At 31.6% G+C, this 22,957-nt stretch overlaps 1 protein-coding gene across 2 annotated transcripts in view; it reads right to left on the bottom strand.

Annotated features, from left to right (window-relative positions):
* Positions 1–1,014: 1,014 nt before the first annotated feature.
* LOC139481761 (HORMA domain-containing protein 2-like) overlaps positions 1,015–22,957 on the bottom strand; it is a 64,599-nt gene continuing 42,656 nt past the window's right edge. Inside the window, exons 14-21 of one of the 2 annotated variants that reach the window (XM_071265251.1) lie at positions 20,432–20,548; positions 19,892–19,957; positions 18,603–18,766; positions 17,014–17,122; positions 16,479–16,535; positions 13,629–13,730; positions 6,431–6,511; positions 1,015–1,739 (exon numbers count right to left, since the gene is read on the bottom strand). In XM_071265251.1, coding sequence (XP_071121352.1) covers positions 1,629–1,739; positions 6,431–6,511; positions 13,629–13,730; positions 16,479–16,535; positions 17,014–17,122; positions 18,603–18,766; positions 19,892–19,957; positions 20,432–20,548 — 807 coding nt within the window. In that variant the 3' untranslated portion in view covers positions 1,015–1,628. The remainder of the gene's footprint in view (positions 1,740–6,430; positions 6,512–13,628; positions 13,731–16,478; positions 16,536–17,013; positions 17,123–18,602; positions 18,767–19,891; positions 19,958–20,431; positions 20,549–22,957) is intronic. The other variant, XM_071265252.1, reaches the window with a different exon arrangement.

Below are 22,957 nucleotides of genomic sequence, written 5' to 3'. Positions count from 1 at the left end.
TCTTGTGTGGAAGTTTTATGCAATAATCATAAATAGTTTCTGAGGAAGTTTTAAGTAATAACCATTTATTGTTTTTGAGACACGGCGGGACACGTGAACCCAAAGTTTAAATCTTATTTTCACCAAAAAGTATACAGATCATTTGACCATCATAAGAAACAACTATATAAAGTTTAATGAAATTTGGATAAGTCGTTCTCAAGTTACGGTGCGACATGTTTACGCCAGACAGACGGACGGACGGACACCGGACATTTGTATACCATACGGCCCGTCAAAATTTTGACGGGCGTATAAAAAATGAATCATTATTTCCTGTTGATATGCACATCTGCATAGTATTTCATAATTTCCTGTTGATATACAGATCTTCATAGTATGTCATTATCTACAAAGTTTCATGTAATTCTGTTGTGCCAATTCAGGAGTTGGAATGTTAAGAACAGGACTGACTGCCGGGGCAAAAACATTATACCTCCCATAACTTTGCTGTGCGAGCTCAAATACTGTTGTGTGGTTTCAGAGAATTTGTGATGCCAAACTATTACAGCAGTATATTTTGGCCAAAACTCCAACTTAAAAGGGCATTACTCCTAGAAAAAAATTGAATCATTATTTCCTGTCGATATGCATATCTGCATAGCATGTCCTTATTATCAACAAAGTTTCATGAAATTCTTTAGTGCTGTTTCATAGGAGTTGCATGGGCAAGAACAGGACTGACAGACTGATCGAGGGACAGACAGACAGGTCAAAAACATTATACCCTCTTCAACTGTGTTGTGTGGGGTATAATTACCCTTTACTGATTACCATTTAATGGACTGTCACTGTGGTCTTTTAAGTAAAGATTTTTTATCACTGAGATCAGCATCTTATCTTTTAATAATCACTTTGGGTAACATATTTCAGCTAAATAATAGCCTTTTTTTTATGTAAATGCAAGTTTTTTTTTTTTCATTTTGAATATTAATCAAAAATGAAAAAGGAATCATACAAAATCATACATGTACATGCAACTATTAATTTTTTATTTCAACTTTCAACACTCAGTCAGTGAATCAACAAGATAATATAATCATCATTTAAATCTAAGAAAATCAAATTAGTAACATTATTAATAAATATAAATTAACAGCACTTGTATAAATTCCTGATACAAGATGATAACTAGTAAATAATGAATCACAGATATCACAGTAAATAACACATGACCTAAATGACCTAAATGACACTGAACTTCATTACGGAATAGATAATCCCATTTGTTTGGTTACTTTTTCTCAAGCACCCAAAGATATTTTAAAAAGATGAGGCACTGGTAACAGAAACATAAGATTTTTCTGATTGTATAAAATAAGATGATGACAATGAAACTCTACAGATATTTAACTGAAATTATAACGTTTGTGGGTTTTTTTTTATGGGAGATTTTTAAACCTTAGCAATAATGTTTGATGCTGTATAAACAAGCATGGCTAAGTCTCCCCTCCATAACAAAAATCTACACAGTTTTGATATCCATTGTAAGACCACAGATTCAGTTACAAAATATTTCACTTTTATAACAATGTAAATTAAACATAATTAACATATTTAAATTCATATAATGTCATTAGTCAACAATATTAAACCATGATTGCCTTGGACACAATGCTAGCTTTCTTCTTTTTTGAACTGTTTTTGTCCTCCATGAAATCTTGACTATCCATCTGGCTATCAGCTAAATCAAACTCAGTCTGAAAAGAAGTAAATTTTTCAATTAAATATATCATATCTAAATAAATGGGGAATTTGTCCATAGGACGCAGATAGTGATGCCCCTTCTTGCATATCATAAAATGTTAGAAAAGGACAACATAACTGAAGAACATGAGAAACTACCCAAATTTGTACTTTATCTGAGTTTTGTGGTAATAAGAATTGTGTAATTTTCATAACTTTTGGTTGAGGCACATTTAAGATAGAGAATGGAAACAAAAAATTCAACAATTTTTCCATTTTTAAAGGGCATAACTCCAGAACAGTAAAGGTAAAACCACCAAACTTCAAATTTCATCTGTTTTATGGTATTAAGTATTGTGTTTCATAACATTTGGTTGAGGCTTACTTAAGGGCATATAAGATACGGTTTTCATTCTATATTGAAATTTGGCTGACAATTTGCATATATGCTATGTTTTGCCTGATTAAATCAAATATGTAATAAAAAATATACCTTCTGACATGTGCTTCTTTTTGAGTAAAATGAGGTCGCACTTTTCCTTTCGACAGAAAAAAAAAAAGTATTTGTAAATTCTGTTTTTCAAATAACTCATATTTATCAAATTTTCATGAATGTAGAAAAAGAACTAATTGTTTGCTGTATATTTATCAAATTAAAAAAAATACAATTTAGAGGGCAAATTTTAAAGAAAAGTGAAGCAACTGCCCACAAACTTTTATTTCAATTACTTATTTTCAACTGAACAATAAAGAAAATGACAACAAATGGAAGAAAATGGTCATAAAAAGTCCCTTTAAATAATAAAAATAAGAAGCCTTTAATGTGTGCTCTTCAGGGCTAATCCATTAAAATGTATGTGGGAGGGTAGGAAGGGAAGTTTAGTTATTGAATGTGGGGCATTGGTCTTTTTTCAGTATGTGTCTATTACCATTATGCAAAATTATCTAAAAAATGGTTCTTGGTTGTAATGATATTCTAAAATTCCCTTCCTACCCTCCCATGTACATTTTAATGAAATAGCCCTCACTGAGAATAACTTGTATGTTCACATGTAACTGACAAATTATTAGGTATCTGATAAACAGATCACAAACCGTATTCATTATTGAACACAAATCTAGATTAGTTGCAAAACCTATAAAATAAACTAAAATTTGTTCAGTAAAAGTTGTTCACTCATGATTGAATGATTAGAATTACTACAAGTCTGTTCACATCACTGACAAATATCAGATAAACAGATGACAAACTGTACACACTAGTGAACACAAGTCTACATTATGGGCACATCATGAAAATGAACAGAAATTTGTTCAATAAAAATTGTTCACATATGATTGTATGATTAAAGGATCAAATAGAGATCTTAACTTTTACTCATTATCTTGTTACAACATTTTAAAAGGGGTGATCAGTAACAGTACTCATTTATATTTAATGAACTGGACTGCTATTTAGGGACATACCATTCTCATTTGGATATACCTATTGGAAATGGACTTAACTTTGTGGGACAGTCTATTTTACAGTTGAATGTCCCTAAAAAAATACTTTTCTTTAATGGAATATTCCATCCCCAAAACAATTTTAGGTTTTCTAAAAGATGGACTGCCTACTGTGAGGGTTGTTCCAGAAAATACTATGTCCCATCCAGCGAAGGCATTTTTTTTCTTTATCTTTAATTTTTTGTGGATGGTTGCATTTGAAATACCAAAATGCAAAGGGAGCGTAGTTCTAATTAATTTTATTTCTATCGGTGGTGGGGTTTAAGTGGCATCCCTATGGGGGACATTTTATTTTCTTGAACAGCCCTTATTGGGAAATGTAACTGTAGCTCTCAAGAGCCTGTGTCCCTCACCTTGGGTCTATGTACATATCAAACAATGGACACAGATAAATTCATGACAAAATTGTGTTTTGGTGATGGTGATGTATTTGTAGATCTTACTTTATTGAACATTCTTGTTGCTATAATTATCTCTATCTATAATGAACTTGGCCCAGTAATTAGTGGAAAATATTTTCTAAAAATTTACAAAAAAATTTACAAGAATTTATGAAAATTGTAAAAAATTGACTATAAAGGGCAATAACTCCAAGGCGTCAATTGACAATTTTGGTCATGTTTGTAGATCCTATTTTGCTGAATGTTATTGCTGTTAACAGTTTATCTCTATCTATAATAATATTTAAGATAATAACCAAAATTTGCAAAGTTTCCTAAACCCTTTCGCCGATGAGTCCCGGTTTACCGGGATTCACGCTTCAGACAGCTGACGATGAGTCCCGTTTTACCGGGATCGGAATACCTCTTTTATATTTCCCGCTCAAAACAGTGCAAACATGAGTTATCTTTGTTTGATGAATACCCGGATGAAAGTGTAAACATGGCGCTTCCGTTTGTTGAAAACCGTGTCAAAATCAGAGGAAATTTACGGAATTTACGAGAATTTGAAATGAGGGAACATTTTTTTTGAAAGAATATGGAAGAATTGAAGCCAAACTAGTATACTTTTTTGCTGTATTGGGTTAAAAAATTAAGATTTGGGGTCAAAGAGCAGAATTTTGAGAATTTGAATATTTTATGAAGAAAAAATGATCAAAACATGAACAAAACTGTGAACATAGTGTTAGTGAAAGAAATAAATACATAAATAACTACAAACAAGTTTTTATTGACATTTATTATGAAGATCTCCCACTTAAGTTATAGTAGCTAGGGAAGCCATCGTCTCAGAGTAGCTTCAGTCTAGGCACCAATCGATGAAAGGGTTAAAATTACTAATTTAGGGGCAACAACCCAACAACAGGTTGTCTGATTTGTCTTAAAAATTTAGGGCAGATAGATCTTGACCTGATAAACAATTTTACCTCACGTCAGATTGCTCTTAATTCTTTGGTTTCAAAGATATAAGCCAAAATCCACATTTTACCCCTATGTTCTATTATTAGCCATGGCAACCATTAGTTGGTTGGCAGGGTCACGCCACTTTTTAAACTAGATACCCCAATGATGATTGTGGCCAAGTTTGGTTAAATTTGGCCCAGTAGTTTCAGAGGAGAAGATTTTTTTAAAAGACAACTGAAATTTTAGAAAAATGGTTAAAAATCGACTATAAAGGGCAATAACTCCTTAAGGGGTCAACTGACAATTTTGTTGACTTATTTGTAGATCTTACTTTGCTGAACATTATTACTGTTTACAGTTTATCTCTATCTATAATAATATTCAAGATAATAACCAACAAGAATGTGTCCATAGTACACGGATGCCCCACTCCCACTATCATTTTCTATGTTCAGTGGACCATAAAATTGGGGTCAAAACTTTAATTTGGAATTAAAATTAGAAAGATCATATCATAGGGAACATGTGTACTAAGTTTCAAGTTGATGTAACTTTAACTTCATCAAAAACTATCTTGACTAAAAACTTTAACCTGAACTTTGCACTATCATTTTCTATGTTCAGTGGACCATGAAATTGGGGTCAAAACTATAATTTGGCATTAAAATTAGAAAGATCATATCATGGGGAACATGTGTAAGTTTCAAGTTGATTGGACTTCAGCTTCATCAAAAACTATCTCGACCAAAAACTTTAAGCGGACGGACGAACGGAGGCACAGACGGACGGACAGACGGACGGACAAAGGCACAGACCAGAAAACATAATGCCCCTCTACTATTGTAGGTAGGGCATAAAAACTGTAAAATTTCCTTAAAATTACTAATTTGGGGGCAGCAACTCAACAACGGGTTTTCTGATTTGTCTGAAAATTTCAGGGCAGATAGATCTTGACCTAATAGACAATTTTACCCTCATGTCAAAATTTGCTCTAAATGCTTTGGTTTCAGAGTTATAAGCCAAAATCTACATTTTATCCCCATGTACTATTTTTAGCCATTGGGACCATCTTGGTTGGTTGGCAGGGTCACGCCACACATTTTTTTTAAAATAGATACCCCCATAATGATTGTGGCCAAGTTTGGTTAAATTTGGCCAAGTAGTTTCAGAGGAGAAGATTTTTTAAAGTTTATGGACGACGGACGCTGGATGAAGGACGCCAAGTGAAAAGCCATAATTTGCACTTTCAGAAAAAAGCACATAGCCCTATCTTTATATTTCTTAATTGTATGTATAAATCTTCATTTAAGGATTTACACATCAAAACATTTTTAGAATTCCACTTTTTTTTCTAAATGTGATTTTTTGGTTTTAGTAACTGTAAAAATATATTCGATGAAGAAAATATGGGATGTACATGTTTCTGGTAAAATCGTTTCTTGTACCCCTCACCCATTTTCTAAACATATTGGCCCAATGAAACAATTAACAATGGGCCAATATGTTGAGTTGTTTCTTTTCAACATTTTTAGTTTTTACCATAGTGTCCATTTGCATTTACATGTGTTTTTAGGGCTATTCCATTATATGTATGTGGGAGGGTAGGAAGTGAAGTTTAATTATTGATTGTTGGTAATGCCAATGGGTCTTTTTTTCAGTATACGTCTATTACCATCATGCAAAATTTTCTAAATAATTGTTCTTAGTAGTAGGTATATTTTTAAAGTCAATTCCTACCCTCCCATTTTTTAATGGAATAGCCCTTATTATCTTCTCCCTCTTTTTCTCATTAAAACAATAATCCTACTATGACATATACATTTACAAATATCCTTATCCTTTTTAGTTCAAATTACCTCATCAACTTTTGATATAGCCCTTTTTCTGCTTTTCTTAGTGTCATTTTCCTGGCAGGGATGAACAACAGCTGATTCAACCTGAAGACAAATTAAAATAATTGAGTTAATTTGCCCCAAAAAAATCCATAGCAATTAAACATCCAGAAATGATTAGAGTTTGTAAGTTTAACATGAAGGCTGTTCCAATAAAAAACATACATGGGACCTAGGGGAGGCAATTTGAAATATCATCTGTAGATAGGTAAGGCCAAATAAAAAATATATGTGTGGTTCCAGTAACCCTCACGTCCCTACTTTTTCGTCTTGAAATTAGCCTACCCTAAAGATTTTATTGTCATTTTTCATTAAGCACTGTTAAAGTCAGAATGTTGCTTCCATAGACTCAATGTAAAAAAAAACATAAAATAAAAAAAAAATCCCTACCTACCTACCCTAACTTTTTTCCAGATGTAACTGGAACCACACATACTATTTTATTTAGCCTAACAAGTATCTGCTCTTTGGTCCGGTTGTTGTCTCTTTTACTAAAATCATTCCTTCGTTCTTAAAGACAATTCCCTGTTACCATGTATATTTAAATGGAACACTACTATGTACATAATTTTTAATTAAATGCATAGCCTTAATCCCTCATTTTAGCACAAGTAAAACTGTTCAATAAATAAATGAGTGATATATTTATATAATGTTTATAAGCTGCTGACAGTGTTAGAGGTTTGGGTTTGCCTTAACTATGGAAATTTGAGACCATAAATTTTAAACTTCGACCAACAAAAGACTTGTAAAAATTGGTATTTGCTGCTTCTTGGCAAAACATGTATAGTTAAAAGCTGGAACAATGACCTTTTGAATCAACAGTTTGAATAATTTGTTTCAGTGGACCTACTAAATTGATAAAGATTTGCCATATATAAAACAATGCAAACTTGAAAATCCTCATGGGGTTTTAGTGCATGACAAAACCTTTCAGGGTTACAATTTTTAGCATTTTTTTTTTCTGTGTACACTGTTTCTTGCTCTAGAATCTCTTTTTATTATTGGTATACTGATGATAAGCTAATACGCCTTGTTTTCTTTTCTTTTTTATTGGCAATGGAGAAAAACGGTCTAAAAAATAAAGAATACAAAATGAAGACATCCTCCCACACCCTTTTCCAAAGACCTTATCTTTGGACCATGACTCAAAAGACCTTAACATAAATGTTCTAAAGTTAAAAGGATGATGACAGTTCTCAAATTAATTTATCAGTAAAAAGTAAATGGATAAAATTTGAGTTATCTTTCTTGGTATTCAAAGGTGCTCCTACCAGCAGAGACTTTTTATACACCATAGTTATTAAACTTCTTTTGCCGGCAGTAAGTGTAATATCGTCGAGGATGGTCAACATGACCTCTGAAGCGCAAAATGTGAAAATTGATAAACTAACAGCATCTGTGCGACTTAATCGTTATGCGATTGATGACCAAAATCAGTACAGTCGACGAGAGAATATCAGAATTTTCGGCATACCTGAAAATGAAGGTGAGAATTTAATTGACATTATCAAAGACTTATGTAAAGCCATGAAAGTAACTGTTAAAGACTCGGACATTGTAATTTGTCATCGCATAGGCTCTAAAGGGCAAGGGCCAAGCAGTAAACCACGTATAATTATGTTACGGTCCAGTCGTGACTTAAAAGTAAATATGTTCACTAACAAAAAACTCTTGAAGGATAACCCTGTTTATAAATCGATATTTATAAATGAAGATCTAACTTCAATGAGATTCAAGTTGTTCCAGTTTGTTAAGAAGATTGAAACGGTGAAATCTGTATTTACTCGTGACGGAAAGATTCATTGCCTGACGAAAAACAATTCTAAGTTTGTTATTGAATCACCCGATGACCTCTTCAAAATTGGAGTAGACCATGTTGACTACAGTCTGTTTGGAATGGGAGATCTTGATTAGTACAGGCATGGAAGGCCTATAGCTAAAGCCCAAAAATGTAGTGAAATTATTCAAATATCAGTCAATTCTAGTGTTTGTGATGAAGGAAGGGATGGTATTCCTTGTATTAATGATGGAAACAGTGTGGAAAATGCAAGTGTGTCTTTCTATAATAATGTAAAATCCGATATTAATAGTGTTATTAAAATCTTGTCTTTGAATGTGTGCGGTATCAAATCCAAATTAAAAGCACCTGATCTAGAGGAATTGTGTGCAAATTATGATGTATTGTGCTTTTGTGAATCAAAATTGGATCAGTATGATGATATTGAAATTGAAAATTTTAAGGCATTGCCTCCTTTGAATCGTTCAAATGCAAAATGTAAATCTGGGGGGATTATTGTATTTGTGAGGGAAAATATATATGAAAATGTTAAAGTGCTGCATAGTTCATGTGAAAATGTATTATGGTTTGCTGTAAATGATGTGTTATATAAGAATGTTCTTTTCGGTTCTGTGTATATACCACCAGAAAATAGTAACTATAGTAAAATTGACATTTTCGATGTAATAGAAGCCGATTTAATCCGCCATACTGCTGAGAAAGACTACAACGTTTGCCTGCTGGGAGATTTCAATGCTCGTACGGGCATTAAGTCTGACTTTACTCTGCTGGACGGTTACGTGTGTAATTCTGTCCAGTTAGAAGACATTGTTGATGTTGTAAACTTGGAAAATTTTGATGTAAAAACTTCTCGCTATAACTTTGACAAAAATGTTAATAATTATGGTAATAGACTATTACAATTATGTAAAAATTTTGAAATTCTTATAGCAAATGGTAGATTAGGTACAGATAAGGAAAAAGGAGCCTTGACATGTAAAAATTGTTCTACTGTTGATTATTGTATTTTGTCACCTAATTTGTTTTCCTTTGTTTCTGATTTTCACATTTTACCTTTTGATCATATGATAAGTGATGTGCATAATGCTTTACACATTGAATTACTATGTAATCCAATTGTTACATGTGACATTGAAAATTTTGATAAAAACAATATTGTCAAACCTAAATGGGATAATAATAACTGTCAACTGTTTAATGATGCTTTAAATGCTGATAATATCAATGACTTGTATGAGCGACTTGATTCACTTGATGTTACATCTGTTACCAAAGATATGATTAATGACTTTGTTGTTGAATGTAATGATATTATTATTCATGCTGCTACTGATAGTAATATGTTAAAAGAAATAAATGTTAGTGAGAAGAAATGTAGAAAAAAACCTAAGTGTAAGGTTAATAAACCATGGTTTAAGGCAGATTGTAAAAGAAAAAGGAGTGATTATCACAAAGCCAAATGTTATAATTGGCGTGTCAAAACTGTTGATAGCATGAATAACTTAGTCAGATGTAGTAAAAATTATAAAAAGGTATTGAATTGTCAATATAATGAGTATAGACGAAACTTTGTCAAGAAACTCCGAAATCTTAGTCGGAATGATCCAAAGTCTTACTGGACATTGTTAAATAGGTCAGGAAATTGTAATGGTAAAAATAAGGTACTTGAAAAAGTGTCGAATGAATGTTTTTTTGAGCATTTTAAGAAGTTAAGTAATGCACAAGAGGACAATGATTGTGATTTTGTAGATGTTGATAGAAATACTGTTACTAATCTGAATATTAATGTAAATGCTGTTATCACCGAAAAAGAGGTTGAAAATGCAATTAAGAATTTGAAAAATAACAAATCATGTGGTACAGATTTAATTTTGAATGAATTTTTAAAGTATTCAAGCCATAAAATGCTTCCTATATTTGTGAAGCTGTTTAATATTATTTTTGAAGCTGGTATTGTGCCAGACTTATGGTCGATTGGTGTTATATGTCCAATTTATAAAAACAAAGGTGATGTCACTAACCCTGACAATTACAGGGGGATTACAATACTTAGTTGTTATGGTAAACTTTTTACAGCTGTACTAAATAATAGACTTAATGTTTATCTTGAAAATATGAATGTTCTCTGTGAAGAACAGGCAGGTTTCAGAAAGAATTATGGAACTTATGATCATATATTCAATCTTAAATGTTTAATTGATTTGTACTTACACAAGAATAAACCACTATATTGTGCCTTTATTGATTATCGCAAGGCTTTTGACTCCATTAATAGAACAGCTTTATGGAATAAGTTACTGCAAAACTGTATTGATGGTAAAATGTTTAATATTGTACATGCTATGTATGAAAATGCTAAATCTTGTGTACGACAGGGTAGTCAAATGTCAGTTTATTTTCAAAGTAATGTTGGTGTTAGACAGGGAGAAAACCTGTCGCCTGTACTTTTTTCGCTGTTTCTTAATGATTTAGTCCAGTTTGTATCTAATGCATATGATGGGTTGTCAGATGTTTGTAATGCTGTTCATACTGCTCTTGATACTGATGAAATTTCTGTCTATTTAAGATTGTATCTATTATTATATGCTGATGACACTGTTATACTTGCTGAATCTAAGGCTGAGCTACAAGCTGCACTTAATTCCATGTATTTATATTGTAAGACTTGGAAACTTGAAATTAATGCTACAAAAACAAAAGTTGTTGTATTTAGGAAACGTAAATCCCCTGATAAACCTGTATTTACACTGAATGGGGAGGTTTTGAATATTGTTGATGATTTTGCTTATTTAGGTATTATATTTATGTATAACGGTTCCTTTAAAAATAACCAGAATAAATTGTTAGAACAAGGTAGAAAAGCCATGTACAGTATGTTAAGAAAATGTAGAAGTCTAGGATTGCCTATTGATTTGCAATTACAAATGTTTGACACAATGGTAGCACCTATATTGTTATATGGGTGTGAAGTGTGGGGTTATAGTAACAATAATACTGTTGAATCTTTATTCTTACAATTTTATAAGATTATTTTAAATGTTAAGAAGTCAACTCCAAATTGTATTATATATGGAGAACTAGGTAGATATCCTATTGATGTATTTATTAAAAGTAGGATGATTGGTCTATGGAAAAGATTCATGTGTAGTAAGCAAGATAAGATTTCATCTATTTTGTATAAATTGTTATACACCATGCATAACAGAAATATGTACCATTCAGAATGGATACGTTGTGTTGAAAATACTCTAAATGAATGTGGTTGTTCTGAATATTGGTTAACTCAAAATGTGTCTAAATCTGTCAACCTAGCTAAGATTGTAAAGCAAAGGTTATGTGACCAATTTAAGCAGAAATGGTGTGCTACTGTGTATGAATCACCTAAATGTCTCAATTATAGAATTTTTAAAAGAAAGCATTGTTTTGAAAAATATTTAATAGAACTTCCTACAGATTTAAGGAAATCTTTATGTAATTTTAGATGTGTTAATAATAAACTGCCAGTTGAAAAGGGCAGGTTTTGGGGAATAGCAAGAGATGATAGAATTTGTGATATTTGTGACTGTAACTCATTAGGTGATGAATTTCATTATTTATTCCAATGTTCTTATTTCATAAACGAGAGGAAAATGTTATTGCCAAAAGAATTCACTACAAATCCAAATGTTGATAAATTTCATGCTTTGTTTAACTCAGACAATTATAATGTAATATTCAAAGCTGCAAAATTTTGTAAAATCATACTTTCTTTAGTAAAATGATTGAAGTTACTGTTTATATAATATGTTCGTCTTCCATATATTTGGAAATGTATATCATGTATATATGTTAACTTGTTCATTTAATCAACCTATTTTGTTATATTGTGTTAAATTGTATTCAATTGTATTTGTTCACATACCCTGGTTAAGGGTCTTGAGAAATAAAAACTTGAAACTTGAAACTTGATAGATTGAATATGAATAAAATCCCTCAACTTGGAAACATAAAATCTAAAACTTACAAAATCGAAACAGAGCTTATGTCAATAGATATAAACAATTCACCAAAGTTTCATGCAAACTGGTTCAAGTATTTTTTAGTTATTATCCGACATATTGACAGGTCAATAGATAGCTAGACAGAAGGAACAAATTCTACCATAATATGTCCCATAGTTTGTTTATAATTCAGGAAAGATTATGAATCTAATAAATGTTTTAAGAACTTTAACTGCAGACTGTATGTAATGTTAACTAGAAAAAAAACTTAGTCCTTTAATAAGTAAAATACGGATAAACAGGCTCTAAATTTTAATAAAATTTCCTTCTAGATACTAGCTTTTGATCATAAACAAGCTTCTTTCCAAGTTTGGTACAAATCAAAAAAAGTTTAAGAAAGTTATTAAAATTCTAAAAACTTTAACAGAGTGAATGTGTTTTTCCTGGCAGAAAATCTAAGTCCATTTATAAGTAAAATAAACTAGAGGCTCTAAAGAGCCTGTGTCGCTCACCTTGGTCTATGTGAATATTAAACAAAAGAAGCAGATAGATTCATGACAAAATTGTGTTTTGGTGATGGTGATGTGTTTGTACATCTTACTTTAATGAACATCCTTGCTGCTTACAATTATCTCTATCTATAATGAACTTGGCCCAGTAGTTTCAGTGGAAAATGTTAGCTCTAAATGCTTTGGTTTTTGAGTTATTTGCCAAAAACTGCATTTTACCCCTATGTTCTACTTTTAGCCTAGGGGGCCATCTTGGTTGGATGGCCGGGTCACTGGACACATTTTTTAAACTAAATACCCCAAAAATGATTGTGGCCAAGTTTGGATTAATTTAACCCAGTAGTTTCAGAGGAGAAGATTTTTTGTAAAAGGTAAAAGATTACTAAGATTTACGAAAAATGGTTAAAAATTGACTATAAAGGGCAATAACTCCTAAAGAGGTCAACTGACCATTTCGGTCATGTTGACTTATTTGTAAATCTTACTTTGCTGAACATTATTGCTGTTTACAGTTTATCTCTATCTATAATAATATTCAAGATTATAACCAAAAACAGTAAAATTTCCTTAAAATACCATTTTAGGGGCAGCAACCCAACAACGGGTTGTCCGATTCATCTGAAAATTTAAGGGCAGATAGATCTGGTTGGTTGGCCGGGTCACCGGACACATTTTTTAAACTAGATACCCCAATGATGATTGTGGCCAAGTTTGGTTTAATTTGGCCCAGTAGTTTCAGAGGAGAAGATTTTTGTAAAAGTTAACGACGACGGACGACGGATGCAAAGTGATTGGAAAAGCTCACTTGCCTTGGCCTTTTGGGCCAGGTGAGCTAAAAAAGAGCAAACAATACTCTAAACATAATGCAGTACCTCTACATTCTCCTTGTTTTCCTTTTGTTTTTTACCCCTTCTTCCTTTTTTCTTAGGTCTAGCTAATTCAATATCTTCTGTCATGGCAGAAAGCTGTTCTATCTGAAAGTTAAAACAAACTTTTTTCAAAACAACATTGAATATCCTATTTTATCATCATATAAAAAAGAAGATGTGGTATGATATGTGCTATGATAAACTAGAAGTACCTATTAAAGACAACAATCAAAGTGTGGCTGGATTAAAAAGATCTTTTTACATTTGCAAATTTATATAATACCCTCAGTGATTATCTCCCTACTTAAATTCAACCATAACTGTGACAGATATTTTAAAATCAAATACCAGTACTATGGATATGTTTTTACAACATATTAAATTTATAATATAGTAATTAACTTTAAATATTTTGTTACTTCTTGCTTTCAATATCTCAAAGTAGTTTTGGTTATCCAACACTTGTTTCTTAAGTTTATTATCGTGAAATTACTAAAATAATAAACCCCAAAATCTATATCCATTATTCTATCAACAACGCTCAGTCATTTTTTAAAAGAAAATTACAAATGAAGAAACAAAATATTTTATATTGCATAATGAAAAGCATACTAAATTAACAAGGAAAATGTCTTGAGTATGATTTTCTATTTTGTGGGAGATACTCAAACTAGTTTAATATGTGTGTTTGTATTTTGTAAGAATCATAAATAAAATGAAAAAAACTATATTATAGCTTTGGGTCTAAAAAAATCCTCCCATGCATTTAATTCTGGAACAGGCCTGAGTATATTCACACAATTACACCTCCCTTATGAACATACAGCATAACAAGACTATAAGGGCATAATTCCAAAAAGGATCATTAATAGCTGGGTTTTTACTTAAAAGAATGCATAAGCCAAGAACATGATACCACCTTACAAATATCTCATTTTTCAGATTGATATTCGAAATATTAATTGCAAGGACATTGTGAGAGGACATACTTTGTAATTATACAAAAAAATGTTACTGTTATTTGTAAATTTTGCTGAAAATAACTACATTCCAATACCTGGATAAATGGGGATAGCTGAAAATATTTGTGAATATTGAAACACTCTGAAGTTTCTGACAGGGTTAATATATTTGTGAGAGTTGAATAAAATGTCTAAAAAAATTGGCAACTTTTCAGCTATTTCATCATAGCAAATGAACAACTGTAAAGTTTCAAGAGTGTGATTTGAAAACTTTTGGGAGTTGATTAAGATATGTGCCTGCTTTATCCAGCAAAAAGTCATCCCTATACTATTATCAAGTCTTCTGCACACGACTAAATGAAACATTTTATTACAACTAAAAAAATACTGCAACCAGACAAAATGTCTTCAGATTTTCTTATAAACTACCCTTCAAACCACACTCAAGTGCCAGTTTGCCTATATCAAGCTGTGATGAAAACATGACAAACAAAAACACACTCCAGTTATAAACATTAATTTCAGTTCCCAATGTGTAGTAATGCTTGAAAATAAGTCTCATTTCCTTTTCCTATTCTGCTTAAGGTTTATGTACCCTTCTGTAGCCATTTTTGTACGAATTTTTCAAATCTCAATTGTATCAAAACTAAAGATAAAATAAATAATAGAGATAGGCCATTTAGTACATGTTCCAAGGGGAAACTTGATGCAAAGCATTATTTTTTACTGTTTCATTGCATTTGATAGAAAAAGAGGACTTTGTGGCAAATAAATCAAGATTTTTAAAGAAAATCCACAGCCTTTAATACAGAGATTTTTGTTATAAAATTTGAAACATAAATTACTCACTTGATTTTCTATGATGTGCTAGTGTTTATTTTTTACAAAAAGTTCTAAGTAACCTGTAAATTCCAAAACACCTCTTGCTGAGTCACTAAAGTCGAGCGCACCCTAAAAGGTGTATTTGATTTTGGCCATATTTACACTTGTCTTAACCAATAACTACATTTATAAACTTGTTTTAAGGAAATCAATGCTAGCACTGCATGCAATAATCCTATATCTATCAGTCATCAAATTGCCAAATATGAGAGTACAAGGATAAAGACTGTGGATTTTCTATAAAAATCTTGATTTATTTGCCACAAAGTCCTCTTTTTCTATTAAATGCAATGGAACAGTAAAAAATAATGCTTTGCATCAAGTTTCCCCTTGGAATATGTACAAAATGGCCTATCTCTATTATTCATTATATCTGTAGTTTTGATACAATTGAAGTTTGAAAAGTTCGTACAAAAATGGCTACAGAAGGGTACATAAACCTTAAAGAAGATATAATTTTGTTCAAATGCACTGGAAATTAACATCTTAGGAGAGACAAATGTCCTTTTAACCAACATTTATCTTACTGTAAACCAATTTTTTTATCACGGATACTTTATTTTGCGTTTAGCCCTTTCTATGAAAAAGAAGGTGTGGTATAATTGCCAATGAAACAACTCTCAACAAGATAACAAAATGACACAGAAATTAACAACTATAGGTCACTAGCCTTTTTTGTGGTGATTCTGTTTTGCGATTTTCAAATTAACTTGATGCAGTTGAGTAAGGAAAAATTCAAATTTTACATAATCGTGCCGATTTATATTTGCCATATTTTTCTACTTGCAAAAATCGCAAAATAATTCACTCACAAATTTTATTTGGTTTACAGTATTTAGAAATACCACACATACAGAAAAGAAAAACACCATTATTAACTCATGATAACGGAAACTAGAAAAACATGATTTAATAGGTTATCATTTTTTTTTTCCGATCACATTTTGATTTTTATTCAAATTGGCTGATTCTTACAAAGAGCAGCATTTAATAACTAAACAAAACATACAGATTTGTTTATGTCTTTCTTCTGCAGAGGCTTTTTAAATTCTCCATCTTCTTCAGTCTGAAAATATGAATTATTCATTAATAATCAAAAGCATTAATTTAATTTTAATAAAGTATAAAGTCTGTTCATAGTGATATTTTAACTGGTTATATTTGAATTTTCTGTAAAATATATGGAATTTTCAATGAAGAAATTCATTTCATAGAACTTGAATTGAGAAGTCATAAAAAAAATCTATTTAATATAAATACATCTCAAAACAAGAAATTGATTTGTAGGTTTTTAGGGAGAAACTAAAACAGTAAAAATATTTTCAAATATATTTCCTAGATAATGCATGGTTTGTATTTCCAATATTTTGTTTTGAACACTCAAAGATTTCAAATTATGCATCTAGTACATTTTGTACTTTAATTCAGATTTTGTATCATATAATTTCTTATTATGTCATTTAATCTAACACCTGTCTATAAAAGGCACTGTTGTGCCTTCTCTGTAGCACTTGTTATAGACAGGTTCAATTGTACACACTAACCTCTTCATTCATAGATGTGTCAACTGTGGGTTTCTCTGTTGGTTTTTTTGTGAGATATTTCTTGAAACCATCTATTTTTACTTTCTCCTTGTCTACAGTTTTTCCAAGCCTAAAAGTTTAAAATTTATTAGAAAGTATTGAGAACACTTTTTCCCATTGAATATTAATAAAATGAAAATGGATAATATCCTGACAAAAATACATAAGCAATACAAATTAATGATTGTATTCATTTCTAAACAGACATATTTTCTAGAAACCAAAAAATAATTATGTTAGGCAAAATTGCATAACAATGATAATAACTCTTATTAAAATGAACAGCTCAAGTATAGAGGAACATCTGACAATTTCAACTATTTTGACTTTATATTTGTAAATCCCATCTTGCTGATCCCTTTTGCTAGAGCTTATACAGTTGTTCAGATATTAAGTAAAAAGTGCAAAAATTAGTACATTAAAAGGCAATAACTCCAAGCAGGTCATCACACAATTTCAACTATGTTAACTTGTTTGAAGAGCTTGTCATCTTGCTGATCATGTTTGCTTTTGAAAGTTTGTATCTAGTTTTCAAGATAATAGACAAAACATGGTAAAAAAATTGTCAAATTTAGGAGATAACTGTATTGTATTTTAAGCTCTGACGGCATCAATTGGGGATTTGATGGTCGCAAATTAAGTTTACTGGCGACGCGTTAGTGGAGACAGTAAACCGGTATTTCCGACATTCAAATCCCCAATTGATGCTGTCGGAGCTTAAAATACAATATTGTTATCTCCATTCTAATGAAACTGACAGAAAACAACATTAAAACATGTATTTAAAATCTGTCATATGCCGTCTGCGCTTGCGCGTACGTCCCATAGCATCAATTGTCAATTGATGCCAGTGTAAATAAGTGACGTTATCCAATCAAAATGAACATTACACAAGTTGTTGCATTAGAATTGTCTTTTTACAGCATTTGACAAATATGTCAACATTCATACCATGTTTTTCTACCTTCATATTTTTTCTATTTATAAGTTTTTAAAATAATTGACATGTCATACCTCTTGGTTGGCCATCAGACACATTTTTTTAAACTAGATACCCCAAAGGAGATTGTGGCCCAGTTTGGTTAATATTGGCCCAGTAATTTCAGAGGAGAAGACGTTTGTTAAATTTAACCACAACAGAGGACTACTGAGACAGACCCTAGTGAGCCTAAAATGTGTAATAACCTATCCCAAAAGAAAAATAATCAGTGTCTTAGAGTTGAATGTTTTGTTTGAAAAATGTTTTTAACAAAGATATTTGATACATCATCTTGCTTCAGATTTATTTTGCCATGTGATTTTTTTTCCTTGTTTTTCAAGCAATCGATAAATCAAAAGTGGGTCTTCTTTTAATGGCTTCCATTCCAATAGGATGTATCATCTTGGGGAGTAAAATTCTGTCTTTCCATGTACCATACATATATCGAATGACCCTCCCACTTCTATTTTACACTTTAATATATTCTAAAATCTTCTTCACTGTGTAGAATAGTACTACAAGGTACCATTAATTATAAATAAACAAATAAAAGTCACAAGATATAACATACTTCTTATTTTTCCCACTGCTCTTTAAGAAACCTTCTTTTTCAAGTCTGTTCATTAGACCTTGAGCTACACTGACTTCTACACCAAGTCTTTTGGCCAAGTTTGGTGCTAAAACTCTGCTTAGTTCTGGTACAGCCGTTAAAGTTCTTCTCCATAAGCATGTGGCCTATAAATAATTAAAGGAAGTTATTATCTCAGAAATAACTGAAATAGGTCCAATTTAATTTCTAAATATCAACAGCCAATCATACATATAGCTGAGACTGAGCAACAAATTCAAAACCTATGACATCAGTTTTGAACTGTCTAAATATTTCATGTATAATGGCAACTTTCTATTTGGAATCTTATTCTAAAGTAAGGCCAAATAATGAAAGGCAGTATTTTTTTACATCACCAGGTTAAGTATTTGTGAGCTTGCTTTTATTTAAATAATGTGCGCTCTAAGAACCTATGTTTTTGTTGTTAATTCTAGCTGCATTAGAGATATAATTGACAACAAATTTTGATTCTGGTACTGAACTTAATGGTACATTCTCTCTGCACCTTGTGTTACTCATGGATCAAGTTTTAAAAAAAAACAGAAGGTCCAGAATTCAAAAATTTATCCTTGACAAATGTTTGTCTGATTGCATAGACAAAGTAAACAACAGTATGAAAGATCAACACAAAGTCGTGAATCTGTGTCATAGCACCTCCTAAATAACATGTGTTATACATGAAATCATATTATTCTTAAGGGGGATGATTTTTTTTTCATTAAATTATTGCTTTGCTAGCAAATTTAATCTTTTTATTCTAAAGACAATTCAGTACATGTTTTAATATATTTCTATGAAACTTCATGTTTGGCCATTGTTGTGTCAGAGGGTGACTTTGTTACTATTGTTTTCTGTATACCATGTTTTCACAAATGTTATCAGAATAAACTTAAAACAAACATATTTATGATTGTACAAAGTCAGGAATCTTATGACTGGTTGTCCTCAGCAATTCTTAATGAGATTTGTCCTTTGGTAATTTTGCATAGATAGCAACTAGGAACCCTCTTTAATCCTACAGTTTTATGGAGATTTGGCATCTTGGCAGATCTTTAATATGGCCAATGGGGTCTTTACTCAGTAATATTTTTTTTAGACTAACAATTGATATTTTTGAAGACAGTATATTGAAATCTCCAACGTCTTGGATTTTTTGTGTTGATTGGCACTATTTAGTGTGAGCCTATTCTACATGCATGTCAAACATATGTATTTTGGTATCCTACATTTAGATTTCTCGAGTATCAAACCTGAACAGCTATAGATGATAAACCACACAGATAAGGATCAGTTGGCTGTTTGTCTGGACTGTCAATCTAAATAATAAAAAAGGCAAATAATCAAAATTAAATAATTATACATATGTTTCTTTAATTTATATCATGCATGTATAATACATAAAATTTAATCAACAATTCACTTAGTATTATACAAGTTTGTACATTTTGTTCTTAAACTCTATAATTCATTTTGTTTTTGGTTTCAATCACTGTTTTCGTCAGAATTTGCAGTGTTTTATTTTCTCCAACATGCAGCATCTAATTACTTATGAGGATTATTACTATTATCCTAAAATAGTAGTTTTCTTAATTATACAAACTTCTTGTGTTTTTTTAAACATTATTGTCAATCTTTCAAAATAAATCAAAAGGATGCTGGCTGTGGCTAGAAAGTATGCAATAAGTTGAAAACAATTACGTTTCATGTATTTGGATAGTGGATGTAACTGCCCTTTTTATTTTTAAATCTTTGTTTCTAAGTGAAATTAAGAAAACAAAAATGCTACAAACCTCAGAACACACATCACAGAAATGAGCTTGAGGTGCCTCATCTTCATCTTTGATCAAGAAACAGATACCATGCTGCCAATATTTACACACAGCACATAGAATCATCAATCCATCATCCTATTCAAAGAAAGGTATATGTTATTAGCTTATTTCATAATAAATTGTCAATGCCCAGCAGCTAGTACCAATTAACTTGGCATTTAATTCTAATACCTAATTTAGCCCATAACAGCTTCCTTGTAATTAAATGGCTGTCTATGAGAAAACCATGCAAAATATGAAAATAATTATGAAAGGTATTTTGGAGATTGTAGTGCATTTTGGGTTTTTTATAAAGTATTTGGTACATCTAAAAGACCTGTGGTTGAAAATTTACATTTTCCCTCAAATTCAGTAAATTATGGGTTATTCTATTTTTGGTCCTAAATTTGCTTAAAATGGTGTTAAAATCTATACATTTCTTGATTTGTTTAAAAAGTAATTCAAAATAAATATTTTTCATTTTTCTTTTTTAATCATAAAGTTAAGATGTTGTTCTAAAATATTATGCAAAAGGATTCTTCTATTCTCCCTCTGTATTTTCTGTATATTAATTTTAAAAAATGTTTTTTATAAAAATTGAATAAAAACTTGTACTTTAGATGGTTATAAAACCTCAAAAGTCACTCATTTTTTAATAAAATTTTGTATAGTGTTATATTTTAATATACACTAAATGTATGTAATTGGAATTCAGTTGCAAAATAATAATAGCTGAGTAAAAAAAAAAAGAGTGATAAGGCATGTAAATGGGGTGAGAAAGCCCTTGCATGTGATGAATGTGACACATGGTACCATGCTACATGTGCAGGAATCAACACCCAGGAATACTCAAAATTAGCAAATACCTCCGTCTCTTGGTATTGTATGGTATGTAATGCACCTAACCATACAACTGTTTTGTACGACCTAATTGACTCAGCAGATAGTAATACTTTTTCAATGCTGTCCATCTCAAATGAGAGCAAGTCATCATCAATCAACCAAGATGACAGTAACATAAGTATTGGAGATCCCATAGCTTCATCATCGCCAAAAAGAGTCAAACAAACTAAAACTGGAAACAAGAACAAAAAAGCTCTAAGAACTCTCATTATAAACTTTCAAAGTATAAAGAACAAACGCACTGAACTACCAATTCTTATAGAAACCGCCAATCCTGATATAATTATTGGAACAGAGACTTGGCTATCAAACAAAATTGGTAATCGAGAAATTTTTCCACCTGAACTTGGATATGACATCATTAGACGTGACCGTGAAAAAGACCCTCATGGTGGCGTACTAATAGCCGCAAAGAATGAATTGGAAATGAGCCAAGTATCTATTAGCAAAGAAGCTGAAATGATAACAGGCAAAATAAAGATAGGAACCAAACAGTACATAATTACTAGCTTTTACAGACCACCAAATAAAACAGACAGTAAATATGTGGAGAAAACAATCAGAGATACAAAATCTGAGAAACAACAACAAAAGGAGCACATTCCTCCTTGGAGGTGACTTCAACCTACCTGATATCAACTGGGAAAGAAATGAGATTAAAGGTAACCAACTACCACAATCAATCAATCGAGCATTTTTACAGATGTCAGCTGACCTGTCAATCCAGCAAATAAACAACAACAATACAAGAGGAAACAACATACTCGACCTGATGTTTACAAGCCATCCAGGACACATAGAGAGATGTAAAACACTGCCACCTATAGGAAATAGCGACCACGACATAGTATTAGTGGACATATCAGCAAATGTCAACAAACCGAAACCATCAAAGAGAAAAATATACCTATGGAAGAAAGCAGACTTGGAGAGTATAGGGAAACACCTTGACAGTCAATTTGATAAACTTTGATGACATTAACAACATGTGGACATCAATTAAACAAATTATAAAGGATTCCATGGAAAAACACGTACCAACAAAAACATCACTTGCTAGACAGAGCCATCCCTGGATGAATACCCAACTAAGACGACTAAGCAAACAGAAGCAAAGAGCTTACTCTAAAGCTAAACTCACCAACTCAACAAAGGACTGGAAGCGGTATAAAAACATTAAAGCTGAACTTCAAAGAGAGTCTAGACGAGCGCATACAAAATTCATGCAAAACATAGTCAGAGATGATTTATACAAGAACCCTAAAAGATTTTGGTCATACATAAAGAGTAGGAAACAGGAATTGTCAGGAATAACAACCCTAAAAAATAAAGATGGATACCTACATAGCGACACACCAACAAAAGCTGCTATACTAAACACTCAATTCCACTCAGTATACACCCAAGAAGACCTAAACAACATGCCAGATAAAGGGCAGAGTCCATATCCAACCATGAGACCAATAAACATCAGCCAGAATGGTGTCACTAAGCTACTTAGAGGACTAAGACCGTTCAAGGCAACTGGCCCGGATGACATACCAGCCTTCATCCTAAAGAATATGGCTGATCAACTTTCACCTTACCTGACCAGACTGTACC

Source organism: Mytilus edulis, chromosome 7 (assembly GCF_963676685.1).
Source record: "Mytilus edulis chromosome 7, xbMytEdul2.2, whole genome shotgun sequence".
Classification (NCBI taxonomy): Eukaryota; Metazoa; Mollusca; class Bivalvia; order Mytilida; family Mytilidae; genus Mytilus; species Mytilus edulis.
Note: the sequence above shows the minus strand (reverse complement) of the source record. Positions and strands in the feature narration are given on the sequence as shown.